The following is a 21,136-nucleotide window of genomic DNA, read 5'->3' as shown; positions in this document are numbered from 1 at the left end:
CCAGTGAAATGGAAGAACCTAAGAGTAAAATAAAATAAAAATAATAGTAAAATGAATAGAAGTAAAAATAAAAGTAAAATAAAATTCAGGCAAAAGCCTTGTTAAAAAGAAATGTTTTTAGGCCCCTTTTAAAAACCTCGACAGATTGTGGTGCTCTCAGGTGGATGGGAAGAGCATTCCAAAGTCTGGGTGCGGCAGAGCAGAAGGCGCGATCGCCCATGGAGTGCAGCTTAGTCCTGGGGGCTTTGAGGAGGTAGGCTGTGCCGGAGCGGAGGGAACGTGAGGAGGACTGGGGGGTGAGGAGTTCCTTGAGATAGGCAGGGGCACCACCGTGTACGCACTGGTGAGTGAGGAGGGACACCTTGTACTCAATTCTGTGTTCCACGGGGAGCCAGTGAAGGAATCTGAGGGTGGGGGTGATGTGATCATATTTGCGCACCCTCATCAGGATCCTAGCAGCGACATTCTGGATGGTTTGCAGTTTTTTAATGCTTTTACTATGGATCCCGATGAGGAGTGCATTGCAATAGTCCAGCCTGGAGGAAACAAAAGCGTGGACGAGTTTCTCTGAATCTGCCAGGGTGAGTGAGGGGCGGAGTTTAGTGATGTTTCGGAGGTGAAAGAAAGAGGTCTTGCAGAGGTGTTTGATGTGTGTATCATATGTGAGGTGGGGGTCCATTTTCACGCCCAAGTTGGTGACAAGGGTGGAAAGGGGAATGTCCTGATCGGAGAAGGAGATGGTGGTGATGGTGGTTGACCGGACCTGGTGTGGGGTACCGATCAGCATGGCTTGTGTTTTGGAACTGTTGACCTGGAGAAACCTGTGGTTCATCCACGCCTTAGTCTCCTCCAGGCAAGCGGTCAGTGTGGGGGGTGATGAAGGTGATGATGGTGTGATCCGGATATATAACTGGGTGTCGTCAGCGTAGCAGTGGAACGACACACCGTGCCGGCCGATGATGCGGCCGAGGGGGAGCATGTACAGGGTGAACAGCAGGGGGCCGAGGACGGATCAAGCTCCTCACCAGCACCATGGAGGAGCACGGGCTGAGGGAGAAACCCCGTCACAAACCCTGTCACAAAACATTTCTTTTTAACTGCAGGTCACACCACCAAGAGGCAGAAGCTGGGGATCTGGCGGTGTGGCCGATGTAAAAAAACGAACCCCCCTGTGGACTCTGAGGGTTTGGTGTCGTGGGTCCAGTGTGACAACTGTCACAAATGGTTCCACACCATCTGTGTCCAGTGGGAGGAAGAGGAGGACGAAGATGCTAGTTTCTGGTGTTACTGGTGTTTTGATGAATGAGTGTATGAATGAGTGAGTGTATGAATGAATTTTTTTTATAAATATGTATGTGTGCTGTAAATAGTTGATATTGTTCTAAGTTATATGTTTATTATATTGTTTTATATATTGTTTATAAAATGTTATGAAGTGCTGGCTGTTGTTAAATTTGTCATATTTTTGTTGAAAACACATGTACTCACAAATGTTAATGTGACAAGTGATTGTGATTAATATTTGTTTGTTAGACAAATAAAATTGGGATGTTGTTTGCTCCTGACAAGAGATGGTAGACAAAGCAACGCTGACATTATACACTACCTTCCAGTTGACAGTAGATGGCAGCATTGATTTAAAAGGATGAAAACAGGTTCAAACAAAAGAACTCCATTTTCCAAGATCTTTTTTCACAGTTCACAGGTCAGCAGGTCAGTAAAAGGTGATGAAAATGCGATCTGAACACAGGAGCGTTAAACTATGATTGCGCCGTCACGTCACCTCAGTACAGTACTCACCTAATTATCTTAATTAAAGTGCATCATTAGCATTATGTTTGTTGTCTAAAGGGAACCAAAATGGTACAATTTAAGATTTTAAATGTTATCCGCATATATAGGACAAATAAAACAGCGTTAATTTGTAAAAAACCTCAATGAAAACGGCGCAAGGTACGTAATATTCGCTATTGTTATGCAAATGTGATAGAATCCTATAAAAATGTGGACGCATTTGGGCACCGTGACATGTTACATGTTGTTAAAAATATATTATTATTGTATATTTTTAAGTTTATAAAAAAGATTCCTTGCAGCAGTATTTCAAAGTAAGAATATTTTGAATTAAATAGCACCATGGCAATTGTATTACAAGATAAAAACATAAAAAATATGTCATATCACATTGTAATTTGCACTGGAAAACTATATACCGTTATACCATCAAATGTCATACAAATATATATGGCCCAGCCCTATGGGATATCCCTATTACTCAGTGTGTCTGTTGTAGCTTATTTTCTAATTTACCTATCTCAAATTCTGCCCTCTTTTCTTGATCCTCCAATCACAACTGTTGCTTTCCTCTGACAAAGGTTGGACATTTTGCAGCCTATATATACAGTATAGGAGCGCTGTGGGACTGGACAGGTTTGTACTTGTTCAATAATCAGCAGCAACTTGCCAGTGAATTCAGAGTTTCACAAGCAAATATGATTTCTTAGCAGTAAAAGTAAGCTTGGTTTACAAATCTAGCCCAAATCTACTGGATTGGCTGTGACTGGTGTCAATTTCAAACCCTGGGTTATATTATGTTTCCATTATGTTCAGTGGTTGTACAGCATGTAAATTTACACAAATACATGTCCCATCTAGGACAACAATGTTTGTAATGTAATTGACCATATTCACATGGCGGCCATTTTGCTCTTAATAATAATAATAATAATAATACATCTATTTTATATAGCGCTTTTCCAGATGCTCAAAGGCGCTTTACATGGGTAGAAGAAACAAAACTATGGCAAAACAAAAACAGAACAAAAATAATACATGGCAAAATCAAATAAAACCGACAGAATTAGAGGTCAGACGCAAGATTGAAAAGGCTCTTATGTCATGCTCAGGTTGGGATTCCTTCCCACTGCGGGACCCAACCTGAGCATGACGTAAGAGCAAAATGGCCACCGTGTGAACGTAGTAAATAGAATAGAAAGGCAGACCAGGTAGTTGAGCGTAATGCTTTCCTCTCCGCGGCCCATGTGTTGGAAGAAGCGGTAGTCTGCCACCAGTAGCAAGGGACAGGTGTTCTTCTTGTGCTCGTCAGCATCCCTCCTCTCTCTGTGGTGGACATCTACAAGGGAAAAGCCATGGTCATCATCAAGCAACACGGACAAGGTGGGGATACAAATAGATACCTGTCCTAGTATCCACCTGTCCGTCCTACCTAGGGGTAGGACAAGGAATGTGCTTAGTTAACGGACAGGCAGGACAGCAATACCCCCCTGCGCTTCATGTGTGGTTGTGATAACAAGTGTCGGACATAAAGCCACAGTTAGGCATCAAGGCGAGGTGTGAGGATGACACATGCAGAGACTAGGGCTGTTGTATGGAATTCTCAATATTGCTTTGTGAAATCGCGGTTAATCAAACTGCTTTACATTCAGTAAAAATTCTGACTTTTCACCAATTTCTATTTTGTCATTGGAATATATGGCATTCTAATGTTGACCCTAACCATATCAAGTGGGTCACTGCTCTCAAGTTCTAGTTCACTCCATCCACATTTGTTTGCATCATTGTCAGGTCAAAAAGGCTTGTTGAATGTATTGGAATTGTATTGATAAAAACAAAAGAGAAAAACCGTATTACTGCCGTTACTTACTAGTTGGCCAGTATGATTTACTACCATAGGGTCTTTATACAGTACCTGTATCACTGTACATATTAATACTATAACACTCTACACACATCTGATTAGCATTATTACTCAGTAGTACTCATTTTTACATATACTCCAGTTTAATAACCTGTACATTGTATATTGCACTTTACTGTTACAGTACATTTGCACTCTGGTTAGTGGTTAAATGCCAAACTTATTTTTGTTATACTGTACTTGTGCTGTATGATGACAATCAGAATCAGAAAGGTCTTTATTGCCAAGTAGTTTACACATACAAGAAATCTGATTTGGCCCTTTGGTGTGACATTAACGGACAGACAATTACGATGGAACAAAATAGAAGGTTGAATAAGATCAAATGGAATATAAACTAAATTAAAATAGAAGCACAATAGAATATAATTATAAAATAGAATAGGCCAGGGCTGTACAATTGTGCACAATGTGATCAAATATATACACTAATTAGAATAAAAATAACAATACAGTGGGATAGAATATTTACCAGGGCTGTGCAATAGCAGTAATGTGCAAACAGAATGAACAGTGAAGTGTGAACACGAAGAGTTGTATATACAAATATATAGTCCATATATACATTTGAATATAATCGAATCTTATGGTTGCAGCTGCAGTGGAGAGTCAGATAGGCATAGATACAGTAAAGGCATGAACACAAGAGCATACAGTAGTAAAAAAAAAAAATAAAAAAAAATTAGGTCAGCACTCCATTGTAAATTGCCCTTGTTTTCACATTTGGCAACATTGACTTATTTAGTTTGCCTGTGAACTGGTTAGACAATGCATCTGTTCTTCAGAACAGAATGAACTGCAGCACAGACTACTTCCCCTCCGATCTCCAATACCACAAAACAACACATCTCTTTTTAGTAAAGATTTCAACAATCTAATCCCGCCCTCTTTTCTTGATCCTCCGATCACAACTGTTGCTTTAAGTGTTGATCCTTTGATTGGAGGATCAAGAAAAGAGAATTTGAGATAGGTCAATTGACAAAGGCTCTCCTGAATGAGTTGTTCTGTGGTGTTGCCTTCATTTTAAAGAATTTTCAACAATTCTGTACGATCACTAAGAAAATCCATCCAACACCATCCAGCAGAGGAGGAGTGGCATCTGTCCTGGGAGATACATGAGTCAATTTGTAACAAAGGAAACTAAATGACTCTGCCTTTGCTGCTGCAGCAGATCTGTTGATCCCTTTAAATCCAGTCTCAAAACAAACCTTTATTCACTAGCCTTTGGATCCCCCTGCTATTGTGTGTTGTGCCTATGATCTGTTTTTCATTTGTTGATTTGTGTCTTATGCACTATTGTGTGTATTGATGCCTGAGCTCTTTCTAATTTAATTACCCGTTTAATCCCTTGTGACTTTACTACCTGTCTTGGTCTGTAGTACAGCACTTTGGTCAACGTGGGTTGTTTTAAAATGTGCGCTATAAATAAATCTGACTTGACTTGGAAGATTCAAGATTATTATTTGTCCCTAGCAAAGTTGGTCTTGGACATAAAGGCTGCCACATAAGAAATACATAAAATTACAGTGCAGTAACAGACAAAGTCTGTATGGACAAGTACAGACAAAACGTGCATAGTATGGACAAGTACAGACAAAACGTGCATAGTATGGACAAGTACAGACAAAACGTGCATTAAAATACGTTCAACACACCCTCCTTTCACACCCTCCTCACGACCTGAGTTTAGGAGATTCACTGATAGAATTGAGAGATGAAAGAGTTTCTATACATATTCAGGGTCTTCTCCTGTATTTAATTGGAGCCCTGTAGCGTCTACCTGATGGGAGCGGCCCGTGCTCTGAATACAGGAGGGTGTGACTCTGCAAAGCCTCCGAGCGGCAACCAACCTCCCGCTCACCCCTATGTGCTCACATGTACGCTCACAAATCACATGCACGCTCACAAATCACATGTACGTTCACAAATCACATGCACGCTCACAAATCACATGTACGCTCACAAATCACATGCACGCTCACAAATCACATGCACGCTCACAAATCACATGTACGCTCACAAATCACATGCACGCTCACAAATCACATGTACGCTCACAAATCACATGTACGCTCACAAATCACATGTACGCTCACAAATCACATGTACGCTCACAAATCACATGTACGCGTCGCTCACAAATCACATGTACGTTCACAAATCACATGCACGCTCACAAATCACATGTACGCTCACAAATCACATGTACGCTCACAAATCACATGCACGCTCACAAATCACATGTACGCGTCGCTCACAAATCACATGTACGCTCACAAATCACATGTACGCTCACAAATCACATGCACGCTCACAAATCACACGTACGCTCACAAATCACATGCACGCTCACAAATCACATGCACGCTCACAAATCACATGTACGCTCACAAATCACATGCACGCTCACAAATCACATGTACGCTCACAAATCACATGCACGCTCACAAATCACATGTACGCGTCGCTCACAAATCACATGCACGCTCACGTGTACATGAGTGAGTGAGTGAGTGAGTGAGTGAGTGAGTGAGTGAGTGAGTGAGTGAGTGAGTGAGTGAGTGAAAAAGAATGGTCTTCCGAGAGTATTGAAACACAAACGTGGCTCTGCACCAGCGCAGCTCCAGAGGAGTGTGGGCGCCGGGCGCTGAGTGTGAGAGCTGCCAGCTCCAGAGGAGTGTGGGCGCCGGGCGCTGAGTATGAGAGCTGCCAGCTCCAGAGGAATGTGGGCGCCGGGCGCTGAGTGTGAGAGCTGCCAGCTCCAGAGGAGTGTGGGCGCCGGGCGCTGAGTGTGAGAGCTGCCAGCTCCAGAGGAGTGTGGGCGCCGGGCCGGGCGGTGAGTGTGAGAGATTCCAGCTCCAGAGGAGTGTGGGCGCCGGGCGGGGCGGTGAGTGTGAGAGCTTCCAGCTCCAGAGGAGTGTGGGCGCCGGGCGGGGCGGTGAGTGTGAGAGCTTCCAGCTCCAGAGGAGTGTGGGCGCCGGGCGCTGAGTGTGAGAGCTGCCAGCTCCAGAGGAGTGTGGGCGCCGGGCGGTGAGTGTGAGAGCTGCCAGCTCCAGAGGAGTGTGGGCGCCGGGCGGGGCGCTGAGTGTGAGAGCTTCCAGCTCCAGAGGAGTGTGGGCGCCGGGCGCTGAGTGTGAGAGCTGCCAGCTCCAGAGGAGTGTGGGCGCCGGGCGGTGAGTGTGAGAGCTGCCAGCTCCAGAGGACTGTGGGCGCCGGGCGGGGCGGTGAGTGTGAGAGCTGCCAGCTCCAGAGGACTGTGGGCGCCGGGCGGGGCGCTGAGTGTGAGAGCTGCCAGCTCCAGAGGAGTGTGGGCGCCGGGCCGGGCGCTGAGTGTGAGAGCTTCTCCGGTTGCTCACAGGCAGTGGGAGACAAGTGTCGACGCATAGCCACCTCATTAACACCCCGGAGCCGATACCTCCTCCAGCGGGACCTTTACCTCCATTCACTTTTTCAACAAGTGCCTTTTAAATAGGACTCTCTGATGGGGTGACATACTGGTAGACCCCCCCCCCCACACCACCACCGTCACTCCCATAGCGCAAAGGAATAAAAAAGCGTTCGGTTTTTACGTAGTACCCTCTTGTCAACAGTGTGTATGTGCAGAACAGAGGCTAGGTTTATACAGATGCTTGTATTAAAACGTTACATAATCATCCGCCGCCTACTGTACTGCCTTCCCTCACTTCCTACCATCCACCTCCTTTTTTATTTTCTCCGCCTTCAATGTTCATTATCCTCCTACTCTTTTCTTTTACCTTAGTCTCTTTAACCCTACGCATACTGGCCTGTTACAGTACATACTTGATTTCACTCCTACGGGTTTCAACATCGTTAACAACACGCACAGCGATGCATCAATACCACACATGGTTCTACGTCCTTAACACACAGTGAAGAGACACACACTACACATCTCCCTCCTGCAGTGAAGAGACACACACACACACTACACATCTCCCTCCTGCAGTGAAGAGACACACACACACACTACACATCTCCCTCCTGCAGTGAAGAGACACACACACACACACTACACATTCTCCATCCTGCAGTGAAGAGACACACACACACTACACATCTCCCTCCTGCAGTGAAGACACACACACACACACACACACACACACACACACACATCTCCCTCCTGCAGTGAAGAGAGACACACACACACTACACATCTCCATCCTGCAGTGAAGAGACACACACACACACACTACACATCTCCCTCCTGCAGTGAAGAGACACACACACACACACTACACATCTCCATCCTGCAGTGAAGAGACACACACACACACACTACACATTCTCCATCCTGCAGTGAAGAGACACACACACACTACACATCTCCCTCCTGCAGTGAAGAGACACACACACACACACACACACACACACACACACACACACACACATCTCCCTCCTGCAGTGAAGAGAGACACACACACACTACACATCTCCCTCCTGTAGTGAAGAGAGACACACACACACACACATCTCCCTCCTGCAGTGGAGACACACACACACACATCTCCCTCCTGCAGTGGAGACACACACACACACATCTCCCTCCTGCAGTGGAGACACACACACACATCTCCCTCCTGCAGTGGAGACACACACACACACATCTCCCTCCTGCAGTGGAGACACACACACACACACACCTCCATCCTGCAGTGAAGAGAGACACACTACACATCTCCCTCCTGTAGTGAAGAGACACACACACACACACACTACACATCTCCATCCTGCAGTGAAGAGAGACACACACACACACACACACACTACACATCTCCCTCCTGTAGTGAAGAGACACACACACACACACACTACACATCTCCATCCTGCAGTGAAGAGAGACACACACACACACACTACACATCTCCCTCCTGCAGTGAAGAGAGACACACACACACACACACACACTACACATCTCCCTCCTGTAGTGAAGAGACACACACACACACACACTACACATCTCCATCCTGCAGTGAAGAGACACACACACACACTACACATCTCCATCCTGCAGTGAAGAGACACACACACACTACACATCTCCATCCTGCAGTGAAGAGACACACACAAACACACACTACACATCTCCCTCCTGCAGTGAAGAGACACACACTACACATTTCCCTCCTGCAGTGAAGAGACACACACACACAAACACACACTACACATCTCCCTCCTGCAGTGAAGAGACACACACACACAAACACACACTACACATCTCCCTCCTGCAGTGAAGAGACACACACTACACATCTCCCTCCTGCAGTGAAGAGAGACACACACTCACCCTTGTCCTGACTTGGCTCCTCCCACTTCACTCTGGCATCATCAGGCAGCAGGTCATTGGCCTGCGCGTGGACGTAGCCGCAAACCTTAGGAGAAGCAATTCGGCTCAGGTTCCTGATGTCCTCAGAGCGATAGACCAGCACCCGGCTGTCAGGAGACAACTCTGTAAACCTCCACAGGGGCTGGAGAGACAGAGAGAAAGAGGGGGGGGGGGGGGGAGAGAGAGAGAGAGAGAGAGACTTTTGATGTTGTTCAATCGACCATCTCAAAAGAAGTGTAAAAACATCTAGTTACACAAATAAAAACATACTAGCTTGTAGTCATTTCACCTAAACAAAACCTGACGTGTTGGATTATATAGTTGCAGAGCAATGTCCTTTCTCCCCCACTTGCACTAGTCACCAAGGCAAATATGAACACGTACTTCCCAGCAAGTCTAGTCAGTACAATGCTCAGAGGCTCCGTTCTTGACCTATTTAACAAGCTAACGGTGACAAGACCTGCAAACTATTTTCAGGATGAGAGAGAGATCATCTCCTCTTCTCTCGTAGATGAGAGCTGAGTCAGCAGTCAGCACTGTGGGAGGAGGCAGAGCTGTTGGGCAGTGGTGTGTGTGTGTGTGTGTGGCACCTAGTATGTGTGTCACTGTCGGAGGCCAAAACACCCAGCTGGCTGTGAACATAGAATGATGGATAGATGACCTTTGCGGCCAACCTCTTGCCATAAAGCCAAGGCTGTTATACACGGCATGTTCATAGTAGTTACCAGTGCTTTGCTCTGAATTAAATAATAGAGAGATGGAGAGAAAGGGGGGGGATATAGGTAGGAGTATAATAGAAGTGGATGAGCTGAAGAGGAGGGGGGAATTAGAAGTGTGGTAGGAGGGGGGAGGGAGGAAAGAGGGGAGGAGGAGACAGGGAGCAGTGATGAAGAACAGAAGAGGTGTAAAAATCACTGGGATGAAGGAGAGGAGGTTGCAGGGGAGGAGCTGTTCTACCCTTGTCCCTTCAGTCAAACAGCTGCTTAATGTGCCAAGACAGTTTGGTGCCTCGCCCTCAGACCGAGCTAAAGGGCATCGTTTTTTTACCTGTAATGTCATATAGCGCTTTTCTAGAACTCAAAAGACTTCCTGTTCAAAGAAGACAGGGGTCAGGATTTGATAGCCTCCGTTATCAAGATGGTAGCAGAGTGAACAGACTTCTCTGAACAGAATGCTGCTACCATCAGTAGCAGTCTTGTCCTGGTAAATAATATCCCTCCTCTGGTTGGATTCAGCCGAGTAGTGCTGCTACAACGGTAGCGCCTCACCTCTATGTTGTACTCTGCTTCATCGGTCAGAATGTGGGCAGAGAACTCGTCTCCGTCTATGTGTGCCTGTACGCGAGAGTTCTCCTCTCCTGCAGACAAAAGGACACATCGTAAGTCATGGCTTTCCAAAATATATACAAACTTCTGTGCCAAATGTGGTGCTTGTTGCCACATGTGAAAGATTCTGCCAAATCCTGCAGTTATGCTTAGCAAATCTTTTTTATTTATTTTTTGATTATCTTTTTCCCCCTCCTTCTTTTTCCAATTTTTCTCCCATCCCACCCTTCCTGGTTGTTGCGCACTTTCCCCTACTGTTGGTCCGAGAGACCGGAGACTGTCACATGCTTTCCTCCGACGCATGTGCAGCCAGCCGGCAGGCCAGCCTGGCCGCGCAGATTCTCACTGTGAGAGTGTAACGTGTGGGAGGCCGCACTACCTCTCTCCAGATCCTACCCTCGCTGAGCAGGCGCTCCGACCGAACTGTAGGGGTCGCTGTCCACAACGCCCAGGACCCACCCGCCAGCTTTCCCACCCTCTAATACTGCCAATTGTATTAGTGTGAACGGCCAGCCAAGCTGGTGACAATGCCGGGTGCTGGATTCGAACACGCGAATCCAGCATCTCCGGCGTTGGTGACGAACGCAATCTCCGCTACCACGCCACCTGACCGCCCATGCTTAGCTATTTGAGTGTCCATGGGTCGATTTAGAGCACTGGTGTGTTGTGTTTTTATTACAATTTTTTTCTGTTTTCTCTTTCTTGTACTTTGCATATTAACTGATGATTGACGATCATTGATGATGACTATGTAATACTGTAAATGAGGGTTGCGCCTCAGTGTACATTTTCAAAGTTATAATGAGTCCTCCCTCCTTTGATTGACAGGCAGTTAGCTTGTTCGATTTTGAGGGAAGTCGTATCGACCAATCAATTTGAAGCACAAGGGCATGTTTACATGCCTCCAGTTCACTCCAATGTTGTACATCATCCGCATGCTCATGCGTCCTTGTGTGCAATGCTGGAAGAACACGTGATAAACTATTTTCAGGGAAAGCCTTTTATCCTACTGTGCGCTATAGTGCCAGTTTAATCAACTAGTGGTCAAAAACTCCATTGCATACCATTAAACTATTGCAGGTGGCGCAGAAGCTCCTCTAAACAAAGCAAACCACCCAGCCTATAGCCAGTTTCAACATGACAACAAAAACACATATAAACAAGCATTCTAGAACACTGCATTTGATTTCCCATCAGTTGTTAACACCAGTAAACACTGCAACAATGCCAACAGGGAAATCAACTGTCCAAGCTATTCACATAGCAATGCAATTCCACTGAATCAGTCTATTCAGTAGTAAAAACACAGATGGTTAATATATGGTTCCATGAAATCTTGTCGACTGACCCACAACATGTCCAGTGAAGTAGTTCTGTAGCTGAATGTCATAGTTCTTCTCCTTCCCTTGCTTGTCGACAAACACTGCCTTGAAGTTCTCGGCGAACAGGTCGGTGTTAGTGGTCAAGTAAAGTTTGAAATCTCTAAAAACAGAGAAACAGGAACAGATCAAATCAAACTGTAGTTTATCATATCTATATAACATATGACCAAGACATGCTTAACAATCACACACATTTACACCTAGGGGCGCCCATTATAACCACAGTTTTTTACTGTTGGCCACTGGGCAGCTTCACTAGAACAATTAGGGGAGGTGACTTGATTAAAGGAACACGCTCCAGAGTCAGACAAGAAGATAGATGGAACTGGATACGAAACACTAGCCTAGCTGTTGGCCAAAACACCTCTCCCGGAGTTTTAAGCTAGGCTAGTGGTCTGTATCCGCCTCCATTCATTTGTGCTAAACTAGACTAGTTTGCAGCCATATAGCTTTCTACTGAACGCACAGTATCCATCTTCTTGTCTGACTCTGGAGAAGACGGTAATTGCATTTCCCTTTAATAACCACACACATTCACACCCAGGGGCTGTCCAGTATAACCAGTTTTCTACTGTTGTCCACTGGGCAGCTTCACTGGAACAATAGGATTAAGTGACTTGATTAAGGCATTTGAGTGTTGGTCATTGAGGAAGGGGAAATCTTACTCATTCACTTCCCCAACCCAGTTGTTCCTGCCGGTCTGGGGAGTCAAACCAGTGACCTTCCAGTCACAAGCCCACTTCTCTTACCTTTAGGCCACCGCTGCCCAACATAAATGCAGATAATTGACAAGAGTACCATTATCTTTCTATTACTAACGACTCAAAAAGTCCCACATCCCTCTTAAAAAGAAACATCTTTGCCCAATGAAATACAAATAAGTACTTCAGAGGTGGGGGTGACACCTAGACAATCACCAGATACATTGGCTTGTACATGAACCAATGGCGGCTGTTGTTGTACCTCTGCAGGGCTCTGAAGCTGACCAGGCGCTCCAGGTGGGAGTGGGTCTGGGTTTCTCTCTTTTTCCTCACAGAATGCAGTTGGAAGTTTGACAATGACAGGACCTCGTAATCGGACAGGATGGAACTCAGATTTGCTGGAGAGGGGGACACAGAGGGATAGAAGGGCAAGAGGAATACGAGGGAGAGAGCAAGAGATTCCATCATCACGAAGGTCAAGTTGGGTTGTCTGGTGTGTGTTGTCTGAATGAAAGGTGCTGTATGTGGTTTTTGTTCAATCCTGCACCCCCAAAAGTGGCCATTTTAGTTTTCGTTTTTGAGGACTGCATACTTCTTTTGAAAACCAAAATACTATACTTCATACTTATAGCACATGCATCAGCCTGGTCTCTTTTGAACGATGACATTCTGAAGTGTATGATACAATAAAGATAATTCACTTTTAGTGCTAATGGCCATGTCCAGACGAAAACAATTTTGATCTTTTTCGTTTTCATTTCATTTATTTAAAAAAAGGTTTCCATAAAAACAAAATAGTCTCAAGAAATAAGTGCGTGCCACAAAATTCTGAGCTGACGCTAGTTTCCAAAGGATAAGAGAGACATACCGCGGTGCAAGGCATTCGATGATGAGGAGGAGGAAGAGCTGCTGATTTTAATCGGCAGGAGAAGGAGCGCGTCAAAGCCGTATATGATATAATAGCCCTGTGGTGCGGTCGGAGGCAGCTCGAAGTACCTGTTGTATTAAATTAATTGATTGATGTTTAACTTGTCTCTGTGTCCAGTCCTTTCGACTAGCTCCACCCGTGCATTGTAAACAATGAATGATGCATGTAATTGTATTAACGTTACTGTGTGTTGTAGCTATGTTAATAAATTCTGAATTGCATTAACGTTACTTGGGTATGCTAGTGCTAATGTTGATAGCATTGAATAGCATCAACGCTAGCTGGCTGGCTACAACGAATTCTCACAAGCTGGCATCGTAAAATCTCAACACCAGCCATGGGAATACTATTTACTAAATTATGGAGGCTTTTTAATCGTCAAGGTAAGAGAGGATTTGTCATGATCAACTGAAGGCGTATGCTATGGAACAGTCTATGTGCTTGGCTACTTAGCTAGCTTATTTGGGTTTTCAGAAAAAGGCCTGCTATGTGATGCTAATCTCTAGCTAGTAAAATAGAAATAGAGTAACATAGGTCTGAACTTGAGTTGTAGAAAAACTTGTTACTCACGTATTTCTATAGTAGTTGCAATATCAGAAGTAGTATATCCAGAAACGGCTGAAAAAACACACTGGGTCCATAGCCTGAAGTATTTTGTAGTACATGTCCAAATTTCATATAAATCCGTTCAGAAATGAGTGATTAGAAGCGGTTTTGGTCAAAAGTGAGCGCTCAGAAAACGAAGGTTATCCTATAACCCTAGTTATTGCGAGTGTTCTGCTCTATGGGCCAGTCTATGGGGATTAAAGCACTGTGTTAAGAGGCTCTCCTATTGTGTTGTGTATCCTGTAGTGTATTGTATCATGTAACTGTGTCTTCCATGTTTGTATATGTGTATTCGCTCTGATGGCAAATCATGTTTCCCCTCAGGGATTAAGAAATAAACCATATCGTGGGCGGCTAGGTGGTGTAGTGGGCAAGGCACTCGCCACCAATGTGGGGACGCTGGGTTCGCGTGTTCGAATCCAGCTCTCCACATTGTTTTCAGTTTAGCTGGTCGTCCGCAGTAATACACATTGGCCGTATTACGGGGAGGGAAACTGAAGGGTGGGGATCGGGCGTTGTGAACAAGCGACTCCTACAAGTCGGTTGGTGCGCCTGCGCAGTAGAATCAGGAAGTGTCGGGGGCAGCGTGAGCCTCCCACGCGTTACTCCTCGACACTGAGAGATCGAGCTGCGCAGGTGAAAAGATGCGACTGCTGTTACCTCAAGTACCGGAGGGGACTTGTGCTATGTATGACTTAGTCCACATTGCAGCCGGCTTGTGGGAGGCAAGAAACAGCGTTCATGACAGGGGAGGGTTGAATTGGATGATACGAAATTGGGATGGGAGAAAATATAGAAAAAATGGGAGAAAAAGTGGATAAAAAAAAAAAAAATAAACCATATCATACCATACCATTAACCTCATGACTTATTTATCACTGAAAACCTTCGCAACATGCACCCATCATTTGCCCGGCCACGCCGATTTCCGCTTATGGATATAAGCAAGGGGCGTGACCGTGCTTCGTCCTTCCCGAGTCTTGACCTTCATTCGGAAGACAGTCAGGGGTCCTAAGTGAGTGAGAGCAGAACGCTTGCAAGAACTCATCTAACTAGGGTTCCTTGCTTTGTGTTCTGCTCTATGGGACACAGGACCGGAGCAAGACGCGGAGCCCGACAAATGCACTTGCTGAGGTCCCCTTACAACCATCAGAACACCGGGGAGGGTCCGGGCCCCCCCACCCTTCCTAGTGAGGGATGGGGGGGGGGGACAAGACACCGACCATGCGAAAAAGGGGACAGCACCCAAAAAACACACAAGTTGAGTAGACCGCGGGACAGAAGGACCCGCGACCATCCCACCGAGCGCCCCGCTTGCTACCAGGGAAACGTACGCGAAGCATAAGCTTGTGTTACCGCTCCCACACCTCGTGGGGTTGGGGTTGTCAAACCCTGACGCTGCCTGCGAGGCGTCTCGCGGGGTCAGGGTTCCGAACCCTGACCCCACAGGCGAAGCCTTAGCAGCGGGGCGCAGAGGAGGTCCCAGCCCCATGGACCACTCAAAGGCAGGCCCGGCGCCGAGTCCAGGAGCCAGGACCTAGTGAGGTCAACGAGGCCGTGGCATCGAGACCTTTCCAGGTGTTTACTCGTGACACCACCCTTTACACCACCAGCGCATCGGACAGGACACAACAGGTGAAGGCCCTTCTCCGCCTGGCACGCCGCAAGGACCCCCTGAGGGAGAGGCTCTGAAAAACTCTCGAGGAGGCTCTCTCACCGAGGGGGAGGCTCCGAAAACGTCCTGAGGAGGCTCTGAAACTACCTGAGGAGGCGGCTCCGAAGCTCTCCGAGGAGGCTCCCCCCCCATATTCCTGTGGGGTCAGCTGGCATACCGGGGAGACAACCACTCCAAAAGAGGAGGTTGATCCCTTAACCCAGGCCGACAGGTAACTAGAGCAAAGCTCGACCTGTGCCCGGAGAACTGTGAACTACACAGGTGCGCCTGGAGGGACTGACTGTAAAAACAGTACCCCGACGGCCCACCCGCCAAGCGGGGAAGGGGGAGGGTGTTCGGCATGCCGTGCACAATGTCACAATCTCGTGGGGTCATAATCTCACAGGGTCGGGGTCCTGACTGTTTGTTAGCAGAGGCTGACTGCTAACAAACAGCACCCCACGGCTTAATTTCACAAGATATACAATTGCCTACTTGACTCATATAACTAGGGTTACAGAATAAACCTTGTTATATCCTGTTTCAGGTGCACGTTCAAACATATTTGAGTGACATCGCTGCATGTTTGTTTCAACCAAAAAACAACCCGGGTATCAGCCTCTGTCACGAGAAGTGACATGTTGGGCTGCCTACGCTTCCCCACAGGAATAGTAACGCAGCCCAGCGCCAGAGGGGGAACAGAGCTCTTAATTTTGCATCGCGTACGAGCAGGAAATGCCAATGCCTGATCGACGCTACAGATGCCGAGGGCGCCAGCCCCAACCTGACCCACGTACGTGTGTCACCAGTCACCACGCTGAGCGTACAGGGGAACTCTAGTGATGGGAGGGCTAGTTTTACGCTACCTGCTCACCACACGCACAGTCAGAATTTCACCAATGGATATAACACACCCAACGGAATGGTTTATATCCCCCCGACTCTCCGCCCGCCATATTTTACCTTACCACGTAGAGTGAAGACATATACGAGGCGAAAGGGGAGCAGTGCCCCTAGCCATGTGCTGATGTACATTGCTTTGAAAAGCCAACACACCATAGCAAGTCACCAATCGTGAATTCAGGGTCTACGCTTGTTCAGGCACACAGAAAATACACAGTGAAAAGATCACACGTTTGTTCCAACAAAAACTTTTTTATTTCAAATGTAGCATTTGGGGGGGGGGGGGGGGGTAGGGATAGGGGGTTAGGTGAAAAACAGGAGAGTGGGAGAGTGGGGAAGAGGGTAGAGCCATATGAAATCCGCGATCACGGAATCGCGGACGGAATCGCGGAATTGAGCAATAAAAATGGAATCAACTGTAAAAAAAAAAAAAAAAAAAAATTATATATATATTTTTTTTAATGTTGTGGGACTTGTACAGCACTTTGTTCAACTTTGTCAGTGCTGTAAAGTTTAAACCTTTTTAAATCTTAGACAAACAAAACACTTTGCTTTCATGAAATATTGTAAGCCATCATTTGAGGCTTTATAAAAGCAGCACAATGAACACAAATCTGTCAGTGTTGAGTCCGACCTCATCTTAAATAACAAACAGCATTGCTTGTTGTAGTTAACAAAGAGAGGCAGAGTTGATTTTGCAAAAAAATATATATATATCATTTATATTTTTTAATAATCAAATTTTATTTTCATATTCGAATCCCATGCCCATCGAACGAAGCTTCGAAGTATTTAAGACAGCCCTATTAAATGGACTGTTATATCTTATTAAATTGTGGACATTTATTCATTCCCACTTATTAGACACTTTTTCTGATGGTAAAATGAGCGTACAAAGCAAAATACAGAATTCTGAAATATTAAAACGGAAAAAACGGAATTTGGGAAAAAATAAAATGGAATTTGGGAAAAAATAAAACGGATTTCATATGGCTCTAGTAGAGGGAGGGGAGACACAGTCATGGTCCAATCCCTCGCCCGTCACCTCCAATGCCGGCTCGACGCTGATGGGAGCGCTTGTTTGCGCCACCTCCTCGTCGTCACACGCACAGTCAGAACTGAATGGCCATATGCATGCGTCATCGCACAGAAAAACCACAGCACGAAGCTAGCCACCAACCGCAAGCCCTAGGTCCACATTTATCTAAAAACTTGGCCACACGAGCACCAGCGGCTCCATTCACAAGCAAGAATTGCCCCGTAACACTCATACTCTACGTTTGAGGCATACACAACACGTTCAGTGAAATGTTTACACTAGGGCTGCAACGATTAGTCGACATAATCGACGATGTCGATTATAAAAAATCGTTGATGAGAAATTGTTGCGTCGATTAGTCATAAAAAATATATAATAATAATAATATATATATATATATTTTTTTTTCTTTTTTTTTGCACTACCTATCTTTGTGAAAGTGGCTTTTCAGCTCTGGAACAGGGTTCCAGACAACATCATAACATGATGATCCCATAGCAAATTTTGGACATTGAAAACATTGTTCCCCTGCAGGAGATGATGATCAGACTAGACACACAATACATTACACACGCACTCCTCTCACACACAGCGATCAGAGTAAGACACACACACATACACAAATTACACAGTACACACCTCTCACTCACACAGCGATCAGAGTAAGACACACACACATACACAAATTACACACACTCCTCTCACTCACACAGCGATCAGAGTAAGACACACACACATACACAGACTCCTCTCACACACAACAAACAAAAGACCTAGAAGTCTGTCTGATCTGACTCATCCCCCTCTCCCCTTACAGCTGTTCCACGTCACCCTCCTGGTCCTGGACCAAGTTACAGCCCCATCAGCCGCGGTGCTGGGGGCAGATGCTGCTAGTTATTTATTTTTTATTATAATTGTTTTAGTTATTTAAAGTACACTTCCACTTTAATTTTTTTTTTGTATTTTATTTTTTTATTATTTTTTAAACAAACACATAAACAAACATGACAACACATGATTAGATATACAAGCATTGTTAACAGTGCACATCAAATTAAATCACAGTTTAAATAAATGTCTTATACAAGATATGCCCCTAATACCTGCTATCTATTCCCCTACACACATATGCTCTTGCTCGCACCCCCCACCCTGGACCCCCCAATGGATAATCCATCCATTATCATTCGCTCTTAACCAGACACTACCATTATATGCTAGCTTTTATTCTCTCCACCACTTCTAACCACATTGTCAATTTGGATTCATTGAGACCCAAAATTCTTGCTGTAGATATTTCTAGATAAATCACATCGAGATATGTAAGAATCCAGACCTTTCGGCACATTTTTTCCGGTTGAATCCATCGTGATGCTATCAGTTTTTTAGCCACTATAATACCAGATAAAACCAATCTCTTTAGCTGTGGATGTACTGCATACTCAAAAACATCATTCAGCAGTAATACAGAGGGGTGTACAGGTATATTCAGAATTAAGAAATTTGATAATTGCTGGGTCACTTCTTTCCAGAATATCTTAACTGGTGGGCAGTCCCAGTACATGTGTATAAATGTCCCCTCGTCCCCATTTGTACATAAGGAGCATTTGGAGTCTTGTTTAAGACCCATTCTGTTCAGTCTTATAGGAGTCAAGTATGTCCTATGGATATAGTTAAGATTGATTTGTTGATGGTCCGGGTTCCTTGATGCAAGTCGAACATTTGCCCAGGCTTCTTGCCACTCAAAATCTATTTCCAGGTCTGGTATATCCCTCCTCCAAATAGAGTTTAGGTGGAGGGTTTCATACGAGGCCGTTAGTAATTGATGATAAAAATCTGATACAAAACCTCTCGATGTCTCTTTCATAGAAAAATGTGTGGTATCTGTGGTGTGCAATTGGTATCCTTAATGGAACACCGTGAGACTTCAAACATAACAATAATTGTGCGTAAAAAAGATATGTGGAACCGGTGAGATAAAAAAAAAATTCTATTTCATCATAGCTACAAATACCCTGTTTGTTGAAAATATCTCCTAATGTATGCATGTCTTGCTTTTCCCATCTAGGGAATCTTATAGGTCGTTTTCTAATCAGGAGTGCATTGTTATTGAATAAGGGAGTATGATTATGCCATTTATGTGGGTTAGAATATTTTTTTTGTTTCACGCCATATCCGGATCGCATGTGTACCGCTACCAACGCTATTTTCCTATTCTTGTGTATAATCTTAGCTATGGTTATCCGACCATCTGCATCAGACCATACTCCCTTCAATTCAATATTCAATTTCCGTTTCACGACTATAGCAACTCCACGGGTTCTCGTTCCAAAGGAAGAGTGACTAATGTTATGGTATGTGTTGTGAAGGATCAGATTAAACCGAATATATATATTTATTTATATATATATATTTAATTGTATTTGTATATCGTTTGATATCCCCTGTATATTCCTTGTACAATATGCACTGAATATCCCTTTAGTCTACTAAACAGCCCATAATAGTTTCATTCTACCATTGGACGAGAACCTGGCGCCAGGTTGCCATACCCCTAGGTTCAAGTTCAATCGTGCCGCCCAACATGTCGTGGCAAGCCCCGGTTCCGCGCAGGAATATGTCGGGCGAAATACGAATGGTACTATTTGTTCATAGCGCATATATATATGGCGCAAGTAAAGTAGAACTTTCTTTTAGTCCAGTTCTTTACCCTCCAACAGAGTGACAGACGCGAAGCCTCCCCACGACGCACGTGTGGTGTAGTAAGGCCTACTTGGCCCCAGAATAGGCATTGAGATATCGTGTAGATTAATAGTTGAATAGTCATAGTTTGGCACTATACCGTCGAGTTGGACGTATTCTATTAAGCTAATAATAGTCTATTTATGTATGGTGCATCGTTCGGTTAGAGTTCTAAAGTTATCAGTACCCCCATCGTTCCTGACGTTATCTGGACGCTTAACCAGGCTGGGCAGACCCCTAGTGGTGCTTGCATCCGAGGAGCTCCGGGCCAGGGCGACTGGACCTGTATATTGGATTACTCTACCCGGACGACGGCGAGCCTTCCACGGCTTGGATTATGCTTTGGGTGCTTTGATTATTCCATGGATAAAGGCCAACACTGCGGAGTGTTGGAACTACCCCCCGGAGAGGACTCCAGGTGAGACGGCGCTCTACACCAGTGAGGTCGCCTCACGTCTCTCCGTTGTGGACCGGCAGCTACCGTCCACAGAGGGTCCAGCTGTATTCGTCTGCGGACCGAGGTTCTGTGGGCACCGTGTTCAAGACTTTGAATTCTCCCAAGAAACCGTCGGCCAGATGGGATACCGCCAGCGGCTTCTCTAACCCCCCCCTCCTACTGTCTTACAACCAGCGGGACCCCCCCCCCCCCCCCCCTTAGTGTATCCAGCTATAATCATTTAAGTACCATCGCTATAGTTTCCTAAATATCCAGGTTGTATACTTACTCCCTGCGTAACCAGAGATTGGACATTCAATGTTGATTTACCTACGAATACTCATTTGCCATAAAAGTG

The 21,136-nt window shown here is 45.3% G+C and overlaps 1 protein-coding gene across 1 annotated transcript in view; it reads right to left on the bottom strand.

Annotated features, from left to right (window-relative positions):
- The window catches only part of adam17a (ADAM metallopeptidase domain 17a), a 99,995-nt gene that overhangs the window by 54,259 nt on the left and 24,600 nt on the right, over window positions 1–21,136 (bottom strand). The window contains exons 2-6 of the mRNA XM_084309608.1: window positions 12,733–12,868; window positions 11,736–11,869; window positions 10,331–10,419; window positions 9,024–9,204; window positions 3,003–3,133 (exon numbers count right to left, since the gene is read on the bottom strand). Coding sequence (XP_084165734.1) covers window positions 3,003–3,133; window positions 9,024–9,204; window positions 10,331–10,419; window positions 11,736–11,869; window positions 12,733–12,868 — 671 coding nt within the window. The remainder of the gene's footprint in view (window positions 1–3,002; window positions 3,134–9,023; window positions 9,205–10,330; window positions 10,420–11,735; window positions 11,870–12,732; window positions 12,869–21,136) is intronic.

The sequence above is a fragment of the Notolepis coatsorum genome, assembly GCF_963971535.1.
Source record: "Notolepis coatsorum genome assembly, chromosome: 3".
In the NCBI taxonomy this organism is placed as follows: domain Eukaryota; kingdom Metazoa; phylum Chordata; class Actinopteri; order Aulopiformes; family Paralepididae; genus Notolepis; species Notolepis coatsorum.
Note: the sequence above shows the minus strand (reverse complement) of the source record. Positions and strands in the feature narration are given on the sequence as shown.